Genomic DNA, 13,468 nt, shown 5'->3' with positions numbered 1-13,468 from the left:
CTGAGAAGTGCACCTTTGGTGTAGACTCGGGCCAGCTTATGGGTTTCTTGGTTTCACACAGGGGGATTCAAGCCAATCCAAAGAAGATAGAGGCTATCGAGAAAATGGAGGCTCCCCGCAAGCCTCAACGGCTGCATTGCTGCGCTGGAGCGCTTCATCTCGAGGCTGGGCGAACGCGCCCTGCCCTTCTTCAAGGTGATGAAGAAGAGGGGCCCGATCGAGTGGACCCCCGAGGCTGAGGTGGCGCTACAAGATCTCAAGCAGTACCTGAAATCGCCGCCCGTCCTCGTCGCCCCCAAGCCGAGCGAGCCGCTGCTACTCTACCTAGCGGTGACCGACCAGGTGGTCAGCTTGGTGCTGGTTGCCGAAAGGAAGGAAGACCACCCGGGGATTGAGGTTGTGGGGCAGGGGGCTAAGCGGCCCCCAGCAACCGCCTCGGACCCAGGTGTCATTGCCGAGCCCGTGATGCTGGCGCCCCGCAAGCAGCTCGTTCAACACCCGGTGTACTTCGTCAGCACGGTGCTGCGCGATGCTCGTACACGGTACCCGCAAGTGCAGAAGCTCTTGCTGGGGATTCTGTGCGTCGCGCAAGCTGCGCCACTATTTCCAGTCGCACCGCATCACGGTTGTGTCGGGGTTTTGCCTCGAGCGGGACCTCACCAATCGTGACGCCACCGGAAGGGTGGCCGAGTGGAGAATGGAGCTGTCGGAGTTCAATCTACACTTCACCAACACCAAAAGTATCAAGAGCGCGGCTCTGGCAGATTTCGTTGTGGAGTGGACTTCAACCAGCGTGGAAGAAGAGGAGCCGGAGACCAGCTTGCCCGGCAAGCTGGAGGAAGGCCATTAGGTTCTGTACTTCGACGGAGCATTCAGCCTACAAGGGGCTGGCGCCAGAATCGTCATCGAGTCGCCTACGGGCGATCAGCTGAAGTTCGCCATCCAGCTCGACTTCCCCAACTCCACCAACAACACGGCAGAATATGAAGGATTGCTTGCTGGGTTGCGGGCGGCGATCGCCCTGGACATCAAGCGCCTGGTTGTTCGCGGGGACTCCCAACTCGTGATCAATCAGGTTAACAAGGACTACGACTGCCCGCAGATGACAATGTACGTGGACGAAGTCCGCAAGCTGGAACGCAAGTTCAAGGGTTTGCGATTTCAGCACGTCAAGCGCAAGGATAACTTCGCGGCTGACGAGCTGTCCAAGTGGGCAGCGGAGCGCCAGAAGGTTCTGACGGGGGTATTCTGGCACAGACAGACCTCGCCTTCAGTCGCCCCCAAGCCGGTTGCAGGGGAAGCGCCCTGGCAACCGAAGGGAACCCCGCAACGGTGGAGGTCCATGCCGCTGATGTAGCGGTATGCGTGAGCAGGGAAACCCCGCCTTGGGCCGCGGATATCGCCCGCTACCTGAAGGGAGGAGCCCTCCTGGAAGATGACGTTGCCACGGAGCGCCTAGCCCGGAGAGCCAAGATGTACGCCCTGGTGGACGGGAACCTCTACCGGAGGCGTGCTAACGGGGTGATGCTCCTCTACGTGCACGAAGACGAGGGGCGCACGCTGCTAGAGGAGATACACCGAGACACCTGCTCGCACCATGTGGCCTCCCGGGCTCTGGCCGGCAAGGCGTTCCGGCACGGCTTCTACTGGCCTACGGCGTTGGCTGACGCCGAGCAACTGGTCAGGACGTGCGAAGCATGTCAATTCCATGCAAAGAAGAGTAACCAGCCGGCGCAGGCCCTGCAAGTCATTTCCATCCTCCTGGCCGTTCGCGGTCTGGGGGCTGGACATCGTCGGCAAGTTGCCGAGAGCAGTTGGCGGCTACGAGTACTTGCTCGTGGCCATCGACAAGTTCTCCAAGTGGGTGGAGGTGGAGCCAGTGCGGAAGGTGACCGCACAGGCAGCCATCAAATTCTTCAAGGGCATTGTGTGCCGATTTGGTGTTCCCAACAGCATCATCACCGACAATGGCACACAATTCACGAGCGTCGTGTTCCAAGCCTACTGCGAGGACGTGGGCACCAAGATCCACTTTGCTTCTGTTGCTCACCCAAGGAGCAACGGGCAGACCGAGTGAGCCAACGCAGAAGTGCTGCGGGGGCTCAAGACGAGAACTCTGACAAGCTCAAAGGCCACAGGAAGCACCGGGTCGAAGAACTCCCACCCGTGTTGTGGTCGATCAGGACCACACCTAGCCGGGCAACGGGCGGAACTCCTTTCGCCCTTGTCTACGGGGCAGAAGCGGTGCTGCCCGTCAAGCTCAAGCATGGATCCACTCGGGTATGCGCGTACGGCAACAAAAGCCAACACGAGCAGAGGGTTGACGATCTAAACTTCATCAAAGAGTTTCGATGCCGGGCTGCTATGCGAGCGGCACGCTACCAGCAGGGACTCCGCCGTTACCATGACAAGCGGGTTCGCCCCCGGGAGCTCGAGATCGGAGACCTTATCCTGCGCCGGATACAAGCAACGAAGGCCGGGAACAAGCTGGCTCCGAAATGGGAGGGCCCCTTCCGGGTAGTGCAGGTGACCAGGCCAGGGGCTGTCCGGTTGGAAATCGAAGAAGACTTGCCGGTGCAAAATAGTTGGAACCTTGAACACCTGCGCAAGTTCTACCCGTGAAGCGGCGGAGCCCGACCGGGGGTGATGCTCCGGTAGCATACCTCTCGAATAGTGTAGCCGAGCAACCCCCGATTGTAAACGGCTAGTTTCTATGAATACAGATAAGTCCTTTTCCCTCAGTTTCAAGTTGCCTCGGTTATTCGCATATTTCTCCTCCTTCTGTCTCCTGCTTTAGGTGCACAGAAGTCTATTTCCATCATTGGTTGTGAGCAGGGGGCTATAGGAGCCTCAGAAACAAAAAAACCCGCTGCCGGAGTGCTCCGGCACGGGGCCGTGCCGTTGCCGGGCTCCCCGGAACACGCATCACGTAGAAGCTGCGTCCTGGGATAGAAAAGTGCTCACACCTAAATTTGGTATCGACCCTTCTGTGCCCGGGGGCTAGAGGCAGGAGGGTTACCTGTGCTTTATCCATGTTGCGTCTTTTTCGTGTATTTCGAAAATTTTGCAGCATCCTGGGCTTGGTAAGAATCGGTCATGCAGGGCGAGGACGGAGTTGTGCGCACTGTGGTGCTCGTGGGTCGCTCACGGGGGGTGTCATTTAGCGGTGCCCGGTTGTGCGTAGCAACCGCACTCCGAGGCTCCCAACACACTCCGAGGATCCTGCAGTCGGAGGAAGCCGCCGCGTGTGCCGCGGCGACTTGGCACTCGCAGTGGCAGGGCCCGTACCGTGCAGCAAGGGGTGTAGCACCATGTGTGCCGTGGAGACTCGGCATGCGTGGTGGCAAGATTCTTCACCGCGCCTATAAAAGGGAGCGATGGCCATGGAGCAACTCAGAGCGAGGCCAGAAGTCGGCCGCAAAGGCGAGGGAGGCGACAGAGACGCGATGGTGGTGCATACCATCAGTGCTCAGCACCGACGGGTGCACTACCATCGCGTCCTTGTCGCACCCCTCCACCAGGCTACTCCGGGGCGAGGGTTGCCGCGGAGACGTTGTGGTGGCGCCGCCCCCGGCGCTCGGCGCTGGCGGCAGCCCCGCCAGAGCGTTCCGGCCGTATCCCTCCAGAGGGTACCTACAGGGCGAGGGTTGCCGCGGAGGCACGGTGGTGGTGCATGCCATCAGCACTCAACATAGATGGGTGCAATGCCGCCGTGCCCTTGCCGCACCCCACTGACAGGCGTTTCCCAGGCGAAGGCTGCCGCGGAGACGCTGTGGTGGCACCACCCCCGGCGCGTGGCACTGGCGGCGGCCCCGCCACAGCGTTCCTGCTGCATCCCTCAGGCAGGCGGATTCAAGGGCGAGGGCTGCCGCGGCGACGCTATGGTGGTGCATGCCATCAGTGCCTAGCGCCGATGGGTGCACTGCCATAGCGTCCCTGCTGCATCCCTCCGACAAGCATTCCAAGCACGGAACCAACGGAAAGTTAAGTACATAATCTTAGACGCCAAACTTTCTGACACTGAAATGAGCACTAAGTAGAACCCCGGGAACGAGAAATGAGCACTAAGTAGAACCAAAGAACGAAATTCTTAAAAACAGCAAGCGATTACATGAATTAATGGAACTTTAAATGTTTGAACGGCGCCAAGCGCCCCACTGGCAGGAATTAAAGACAAAAACATAAAGGTAAAACGAGGACCGGCAGGGAGCTGCGGCGACTAGTTGCCGGCGTCTCCCGCTGGGGGCTCTGGCTCCGGCTCCGGCTCCGACTTCCTCTGCATCCGGTCTACCACCTCTTCGACGAACCTGCTCACTGCCTGGCAGTGGTTAGGGCCGTCCTCGCTGTCGGACCAGGCGTCCAGTAGCGTCTCGAAGGGGAAGTCCAGGTGGTGGAGGTGTACCCGGGGGAGGATCGTCCCGGCGATGTCCCTGGCGCACGTGGCCATCTCCTGGTCACAGAACTTGGAGATCCACGTCGAGCGCCCCGAGCTTCCCCACCAGGTCGGAGAAGAACGGGATCAGCGTGCTGACGTCCGTGCCATCCACCTGCGCGGCCCGCAGCTCGAATCGCGGCAGCAGGTTGGCCACCGCCTTGGCGATCTCGAGCAACTTCAGGGTCTCCCTCCGGCGCTACTCCACCAGCGTGGCATGGTTGTTGCGCGCCAGCGTCACGGCGTGATTGCCCTTGCGCACGAGGTCTTCCTGCGGCGTGATCTCCTTGGCCTTGGCCACATTGTCCTCGCTGGCCTTGACGAGCTCCTCTCGGGAGGCGGCCAGCTCGGACTCGAGCTGGGCGCTCTTCTCCTTGGCGGAGTTGAGCTCCTTCTCCCGCCGGACCGACGCCGCTGCCGCGTCCTCCACCGCCTTAGCCTGCTCCTCCACCTTGGTGCGCAGCTCCTGGAGCTGGGAGAGGTAGCTGCAGACTAGCTCGCTCTTCTCGTTGAGGCGAGCCTGAGCCGTAGCGAGCACCTCCTCGTGCTCCTTCCCGGCCTTCGCGTGCGCCTCGGCCAGCGAGTCCAGAGCTGCGGTGCTCAGTGCGCTGGGCCTCTAGTTGCCGGTAGAGCTCCGCCTACGGGATGACCGGCGCTGCGGCTTTGTCCTTGGCCTGCCGGGCTAGGCGCACTTCCTCCCGCAGCCGGGAGAGTTCCTGCCGCTCTCTCTCGACGGCCTTCCACACCTCGCCAAGTTGGCCCTTCGCGAGCTCGTGGCGCTCCCTCACCTGGTTGAAGGAGCTGACAAACGCCAGCTGCTACTTCTTGATCGTGTCAAGAAGCTGGTGCCCTTGGTCGTAGACGCTCAGGTGACAAACGCCAGCTGCTGCTTCTTGATCGTGTCAAGAAGCTGGTGCCCTTGGTCGTAGATGCTCGGGTCCCAGGTGATTGGGTCCCAATTAGCTGAGAGCAGCTGCGGATGACGATGAGGCCCCCGCCGCCAATGTTTGGCCGGGGAGGGCGTCTTCCGCTTGCGGCGGAGCCTGTCACTCCCCTGCCGCAACCTCCTCCACACCCGCGCCCACAGGTTGCGGGGATGGAGGAGATGCCGTCTCCCTGACAGGAGGCGCCTCCTGCGGGGCGACCGCGGGATCCGCGAACCCGGTCTGCACGGCCCGGGACGCGCTGCCGGGCTGCACCTCGGACGCAACGGCGGGCGCCGCCACCGAGCTGGGCGCACCCTCGGCGTCAGAGCCGAGGTCAACCACCACGGCGCCTGCCCCCGCCGCGGGCACCGTCGGGACTGCGACAAAGAGAGAGGTTAGAGTACAGGAAAAAGGTCAGGATGCCCAGCAATGGACGCAAGGGGGGTCTAAGTAAGTACCTTGCGGGGCCGTTGAACTTGCGGGAGGGGCCTCCTCCCCTCCAACTCCGGCTCCTGTCGCCGGGCCGCCTGCCGTGGGCTGGACTTTGCCTGTGGGTTTAGAAGGTGACGCTGCTGCGGGTAAGCGAACGGGATTAACGTGTGCCATGGGATCAAGGAGGGGATTGGTACCTGCTGCCGGCTCCTCCTCCACTGGAATTGGGTCGGCGGTGGGTGCAATGGCGGCGCTGCCGGCACACATGCCGGCCCGGAGGCGCGTCCTCTTGCTCGGCGCGGCGGGTGGCGAGTCGGCTCTCCCCCACTTGCCGGCTCCTGACAGGGTGCCGTCCTTTGGGGGATTGAGCTTGAACTCGAACTCCCGAAAGAGCCCCCGCTTAGGCGGGGCCGTGGGCGCCCGGGTGGTTGCCGCAACCCCGGGCGCCGCCGAGGCCGCTGCGGCACCAGTGGCCGCCGCCGCAGGCACACTTGACCTCCGTAAGATCAGGGGCGCGTCGTCGTCTTCATCATCCTCGTCCGCCACTGGGATGACCGCTCGGGTCCCGTCGACCCGGCCCGCCTCGTCGTCGGAGGATGGGATGTCGAGCCCGCTGACCTCCGACTCCTCCCCGCTCTCCTTGACCACCCGCTTCCCGCGAGGTGCAGGCGGAGGGGGGCGCGGGGTCCGAGCGGGGGAGTCGATCATTAGCCCCCACTCGTTGCAGGGCGGGTAGGCGGCGATGATGTCGTGCAGCTCCGGAACGCCGGCGTGGAGGGAGAAAACCCGCGGCGGCAGCTCCGTCACAGGGGCGTCCTCGCCGGTGATCCCCTTCACCCACGCCTGGATGGCCTCCGGATCCACGCTCCCTTGATGAAGGCGTGTCTTGTCCCCTGGACCCCGTGTACATCCAAGCGGGGCGGGAGCGAAGCTGCAGGGGCGCGATGCGCCGGCTGATGTAGGCGCGCGCCACGTCGAGATCAGTGAGCCCCGCTAGCCGCAGGGTCTTGATCTTCACGACGATGGGGAGGAGCTCGGCGTCGCGGTGGTAGCGGTTCCGCCAGGTGTGGTTGGACACCGGCAGCTCGGTGGGCGTGAAGATGAACTCTTCGGGTTCCTCCACGCGGACCCAGCACCAGTCTGCCCGCCACTCCTTCTCTATCTTCTTCTCCGACCGGACGATGAACTTTGATTACATCCGGTCGCGGGCGCGGAACACCACCCCCAATGACATCGCCCCCGCTTGCTTGATGCGGGGGTAGAAGTAGTGCCGGAATAACGCCACGGACGGCATTACTCTGACGAACGCCTCACAGAGAAACTGGAAGACGGCGAGGAGAAGGAGGGAGGTGGGGTGGAGCTGGTACACCTCCATGAGCGCATGGAGGAACAGGGAGTACGGGGGTACCAGCCCGGCAAGGATGAAGCGCGCAAACACCCGGAAGTCGTTTTCCTGGTGGTCGGCGCCGGCAGGGAAAATGAGGGTTTCCCCGTATTCGTTGAAGCGCGGGTTTCGTCAGGACGAGGAGTGAAGCACACGCCAGCATTTAATGCTCCGACCAAAAGGGGATTTCCTATCCTTTCAGCCAACAGTGACCCGCCTAGGGTAAATTTCAGGCGCCTAGAGCCCTAGCTGCAGAGCTACCTGGTTTGCATGCAAGCCAGCACACCGAGGGGGAGCTGCCCTAGCTCCCTGCTCGCCATTTGTCACCCATGCACCATGGCACCTGTGGCATCCCTTTCAGTATAAAAGGAGGACCCCCGCCAACGGTCAAAGGGTTGGTTGCTTGGGCCAGTTCTCAGTTCACTACTAGCAATAGCCCAAAGTAGCAAACGGTACATAGCCGAAAAGAGAGAACGCCCGGAGTCTCCCCCCGGCAACCTGTAAACCCCAGTTCTTTGGCTAATAACAAAACTCAGAAGCAGGACGTACGCTTTTACACCTCAGGGTGGCCCGAACTTAGGTAAAAAGTGTTCTCGTGTTTGTCGTGCTCATACGCTTTGCATTGGCCCTACCGGCAATCGCCGGAGCGATCCCCGTAGCCCACTGCCGAACCTAAAAGGGGGTGCTCATGCATCCCCGGTGTCAAAGCCCCGTATACGACAAAATCCTTAAACTTGGCAGCGATGTTCACTTTCATCCATAAACCCGCAGATTTGAAAAACGGCTCCTTAAACTTGAAAAGTCGGGCCATTTTAGTCCAAAATGACAATTTCGGACCAAATTAGGCCACGCTGACATCTGTCGTGACTCGGGGGCTTCTTTTTGCAAAGTTGCGGCTTCTGGAATCTTGCGTTGGGCCTCCTGGAAAAATATGGGTTCTAACCCGCAGCTTAAATCCCTAATGCTAGCCTCAAAAATTCCCAAATCTTCCCACTGGCTCTCCTGAAGCAAGCGCCGGCCGTGCCACCATTCCAGTAGTCGCCGCAGGAGCCATTGATGTCGTTCGTGTGGACGTCGATGGAGCCGTTGTTCAAGTCGTCGTCGTCTACGCGGTTCCATCTCAGAGGTGTGGGTGTCGCCGGTTGTGCCGTCGGAGATTGTGGACAATCGCCTCCGGCGGTCCGGGCCTTCTTTTCCGTCGCTTCGTCTCCCTCAGGCGAGGCGGTGTAACAGAGGAGGGCAAGTGCCCACGGTCTAACACACAACAAGGGAGGTCTTTTTTTGAAGAGTAAATTGCACAAAGACACATATCTAGCGGCTCTTGTAACAAAAAACCACAAACCCAACGGCTTTTAACTGAAACCCACGAGTAGAAGACTAATGAGTAACAAAAACCCGTAATCACAGATTTATCGACGTTAATGATTCGGACCCACACGTCATACTCACGAGGTCAATTTTGGGTCATGTTTATCAGAGCCATCGGCTTGAGCCAGAGGCAAGAGCTGAGCCGAACAAAAGCCATCGTCTTCCTCCAGTCTGTCTTCCTTGATCGGGAAAAGCTCCACCGGATCAGGACACGCGCCGCTGCTGCTCCAACGGTAATGGCGAGAGGGACGTCCAGGGTCTGCACGTGGCAGAATTGGGCCTAGCCGAGAGGGCGCCCGGGGTCTGGGACTGGCCGAGAGGGTTGCCCGAGGAAGGAGTAAGCAAGCATGAGAATTGGAGGGGCACCCGAGGGAGGAAGCGAACAGGGTCTGGGCTTGGCCGAGAGGGGCGCCCCATGGAGGTCCTGCTTCATCTCGGCCGCTCGTCGGGTGGCTCGGGCTCGCGCAGGAGAAACGGGCGCCGTCTTCCTCGGCACCGGCAGCAGGGACGGCTAGCGGCGGCAGCTAGAGGGGGGCGCGCCTGCAAAAGCAGCTGGGGCAGGCGGCGATGAGGGGGGGGGGGCTGCAATCCGCGGAGGCGGCAAGGGCGGCCCGTTGCGGGGGCGGCACGCCACGCAGAGGCAGCCGGTGACGGCGCGGGCTGCAACCCGCGGAGCGGCAGGGGTGAAGGCGAGGGCGGCGCGCGCCTGCGGAGGTGGCAGCTCTTGGCTCTTGTGTGCGCTGGAGAACGCCTCCGCAGCCGCCATGGTCGGTCTGGCCGCGAAGCAGCTCGCGCCGGACGACGGCCAGTCGGAGCGGAGCCCGCTGCTGGAGGACCCTATCGCGATGCTGCTCCGGTCGTCGTGGCCTACTATTTATTCTGCGCCGACACCTCAAATCGCACTGCTCCTCCACACCCAAGGGCTGCTGCGGCGGGGGGGGGGGGGCACTCGCAGGTCGGAGAGCCGGAGTTGGGGAAGAAGAACCGGAGGGAGAGAGGAAGAGGAACGAGCCAGCTCAGCCGAGAGCGGTCGGGAATTAGCCGCGAGCCGAAGAATTGGCTCTTGTGTATGACATGTGGGCCACGAAGGTTAACTAGCTCTAACCGGCAATTTTCGGGTTTTTTGTTATTCATTAGTTTTCATGTTGTGGGTATCAGTTAAAAAAACATGGGTTCGTGGTTTTCTGTTACAAGAGCCCCTACGTATGTGTCTTTGTGCAATTTACTCTTTTTTGAATAAATCAAACATGCTGCCTCTTTGTAGCACTACCGAGGGTTTAATGAAAGAAAACAGCGGCCGCAAATTTGCAAAGAAGACACCCCCCAAGCCGGGTCAGATGCGAGAGTAGCCTAATTTAGCCCGAATTCGTCAATTTGGACTATAAACTAGTGAACCCACATGCCAAGTTTAAGAGACCGTTTTTCAAATCCGCGAGTTTATGGATGAAAGTGAACATTCCTGTCAAGTTTATGGACCGCGCCATATCGAAAACCGAAGTTTTATAAGTCACCCAGTATGGCAAGAATTCTCTTCTGCCCGTTTCCCGGCCGGAGGTTAGGCACAGAAATCTGGCCTTCAGTTTACACTAGACGTAGCAGTGTATTTCTGGAACGACTGCCGAACTGTTGGTTAACAAACGAACAAACTCTGCGGCCGTGGGTGCATATGCACGGCATGGGCGCGCGGCTGGCCGGGAGTTGCAGCTGTTAACGGTTTGCTGATACGCGCACAAAAGCTAACGTGCACGGAACATCACGTACGCACGCACGCCGACGCCGCCACGCCCACGAGCCATTTTCCACTTGACGCCCGTGGAGTGCCGTCGGCGGCAACGGCGATAATCGATGGATCAGATATTAGGATTAGAACGGAGCTAGGTGGCCGGATGTACACTCGCTGTCTTGCACACGCACGTACGTAGTACTCGCAGCCGATCCAGTCCCGATCGACCAGGCCGGCCGGCCATCCACACACCACACAGTTTATACGATCTGCACGCGCCCGGCTCGAGCTAGATCGAGGTTAATATTCGATCTGCACGCGCCCGGTTCGATCCTGATAAGCTACTGAGATCGGCTGAGGTAACGTGCCTTAAGCTAGCTTCCGAACCACGGCGCCTAGCTAGCTAGTTTGTTGACAACTCCAAAAATGTTTCGGGCCACGGTAGGGTCACAGTACGGAGTAGCGATGATACACCGAAGCGCGTGCATGCTATCCCAGGCGTTCCGTGAACCCGTGCCTGCATTTAAGCGCGCGTGTGCATGCTAACCAATCCTGCACAAAAGAGTGTGCACCCTGAATCTGGTAGTCGGCGAACAGGAGCTACCCAGCCGTCGGGCCGTGCGTGCGTCCGCAGATAGCCCCTGTCTGGATCACGAGAGTTTTGGCCGAAATGAATGAGATCCCTTGAGGCGCGTGTGTACGTTTCGCAGGTTGAAAAGGCAAAAGACAGAATGGATTGGGAGGGAGGAGATCTGGGTGCAGGGTGGGACTAGAGAGACCGCCGAACGCCGCGAACGTGCGTCGTCAATGCAAACAGCATCTTTTCGTCAAAATAAAATAAAATGCAACAGCATCCAATTTCTTTTTTGTTTTGCGGGTAAATGCAACAGCATCCACGTCCTTCAGTTTGGGCAGGATAGCGACCACATCACCATTGAATCATCTGTTTATTCTGAACTAGTTTATCAATTGGTATGCACAAAAACGCGCATACTTTTTATATCTGCAACACACTATTTTTTTACCGTATATCTGCTACATTTCATGAAAATTTTATTATTTGTGTGTCTGGAAAAGAAATGGAAAAAAAGCTACCCCAGTGTCGGTCCGATTTAAACAATAATCTACACTGCAGCAAAATTTCATGAAGAAATATTGACCATTTCTCTCCTACCTACAAAAATACATTAGGAATTCATTCATCGGGAAAGCAGAGCTACAGCTTACATGACGCGAACATTTATATTTTTGGATTATGTTTTTTTATTGAGATTACATTCGAAAAACATGTCGTCAAAACCAAAGATATTAATGTATTTCATGGTGTGTGGGAACAGCAAAGAGTTTACTGGAACTAGTATATATGGCCGGAGACAGAATTAAGAAATCCTCTTCAGAATACCACCCGAAGCTCGTGTCCGTAATTGTGATTGCAAAGGTTAACCTTTTTTTTGCGATAATTGCAAAGGCTTACTCAATCAAGCCAACATAGCAGATATGCTCAAAGAAACGCGAAGTGTACGCCAAGGGTTCGATTAGTACAAGCGTGTCTTGTACACAAATATATACTTGCTCTGTTGCTCACCACAGGGTTACTTACCCCCGTCCGTGCCATTGCCGAATCTTGGACGAATGCACCACAGCTCCACAGCACACATCGGTCATCCAATCGTCACATGCACGATATATGGATCGGACCCCCGACTGACTGAATGACCGACTCGAATTGCAGGCCGCGCACGCAACGGCCGGCCACATGTGACGACGGCGCAGTTCCGCTTTTTGCAACCGCCCGTTCTTCAGCTTAATGCCTTTATTATTTGGATCCCATACGGGCCGGCGAGACCGTTAAGTTCGGTAGAGGGCGTTGGAGGAAAGCAAGGCAAGCGGGTCCAACACTTCGGACCCAATCGACCAAGCCGGATGTGGAAACGCATCCCCCACAGTTACGTGCTGTAGCTATCCATGACTGGCATGGCAGGGCCGGCCAAGATTATGTACCGCACGTCTGGTTAATTAGTCACGAGAAAACGTGCATGTACCGCACGTCTTCTGAAGGAGCAGGGAATATGTGCATAACGCGTGTCAGCTACTCCCTCCGTTCCTAAATAGTTTTAGGTCGAAATCTATATCGTTGTTTCCTTCGTGGTAATTAGTATATATAGCAGTGCCATCTTGTCGAGTTGTAATTAATAGGTAGTGATCTCCCGTTCTCTTCTTCCTTATCCTTTCTTGCTGAATGCTGATCTGTTTGCTACGTGTTGCATTCCTCGTGGACCAGGACCTCTCTGAGTCTCTCTATTACATAAATATAACCGCGGCCATCGGGTACACTTCTGTCGTTCTCAGTGCTCGGTAGAGATCTAATTCGACTTTGTTTCGGCATTACTCTACTAAGTATAGCATTTAGTATGCGTTTGGAATTACTCTACTAAGTGCTCCTATTTAGTATAGTTTTCAGAATTTCCTCTGGATAACGAATCGATCACGCTGAAAATCGTCGACTTGGAAGCAAAGTATCTTTCTCAGTCGGCTAGAAAACCTGGCTCTATTACGTTCCTTCCGCGGAAATCAGTCTAAACCAAGTCATGTCAGAACGCTGCCATCTTGTACGTCCGGTCGCTGTGTCAGGCCGCGAGCCACTACCCCCAAACTTTCGCCAAATCCTGGATTGATTTTAATCGATCAACCGTCTCGTCCATTTAATTGACGCAAAACCAACACGTAATCCTCGTTGAACACCGCCTTTCCTTCGTAGCAGCAGCACAAAATCGCTCTCCTGTTAAATTAGTGCGTATCCAGCGGAAAACAGCGGAAATTAGGAGGTCAATCGAGTTTGCGTCCTTGCTTTCGTTTTTTCGGGTCTGGGAAGACTTTGGCACAAGCAGATTTTTAAGCGTGAGTCCACCGCGGCGTGCCGTGCAGTCCACCGCGGCGTAGAATAGAACGTACAGCTCCCTGGTTGACTCGGATGACGTTCCTTTTTTCTCTTCTTACTAGTTTATAGCCTCTAGGTTTTATCTGTAGAGACCGATAAACGCGATCCTCTGCATAGTGCCATTCATGTAGACCAACATGAAACTGAAGGGCAGAGTTCAGAGAGAGGAACACGTTCAGAAATACAAGGCGTATTTGAGCTTGGACCAATACTCTACTTTAGTATCTCTGATCCATAAAAAGTGTCGCCCACTTAGTACTCATTC

General features: G+C 57.5%; 1 protein-coding gene across 1 annotated transcript; it reads right to left on the bottom strand.

Annotated features, from left to right (window-relative positions):
* Positions 1-5,478: 5,478 nt before the first annotated feature.
* LOC104582400 (dihydrolipoyllysine-residue acetyltransferase component of pyruvate dehydrogenase complex-like) lies at positions 5,479-6,498 on the bottom strand. The gene is made up of 2 exons (XM_010231921.1): positions 5,988-6,498; positions 5,479-5,735 (listed from the first exon to the last, which is right to left on the bottom strand). The coding sequence occupies exons 1-2, from the start codon at positions 6,496-6,498 to the stop codon at positions 5,479-5,481; spliced, it is 768 nt and encodes a 255-aa protein (XP_010230223.1).
* Positions 6,499-13,468: the final 6,970 nt, after the last annotated feature.

The sequence above is a fragment of the Brachypodium distachyon genome, chromosome 1 (assembly GCF_000005505.3).
Source record: "Brachypodium distachyon strain Bd21 chromosome 1, Brachypodium_distachyon_v3.0, whole genome shotgun sequence".
NCBI lineage: Eukaryota > Viridiplantae > Streptophyta > Magnoliopsida > Poales > Poaceae > Brachypodium > Brachypodium distachyon.
Note: the sequence above shows the minus strand (reverse complement) of the source record. Positions and strands in the feature narration are given on the sequence as shown.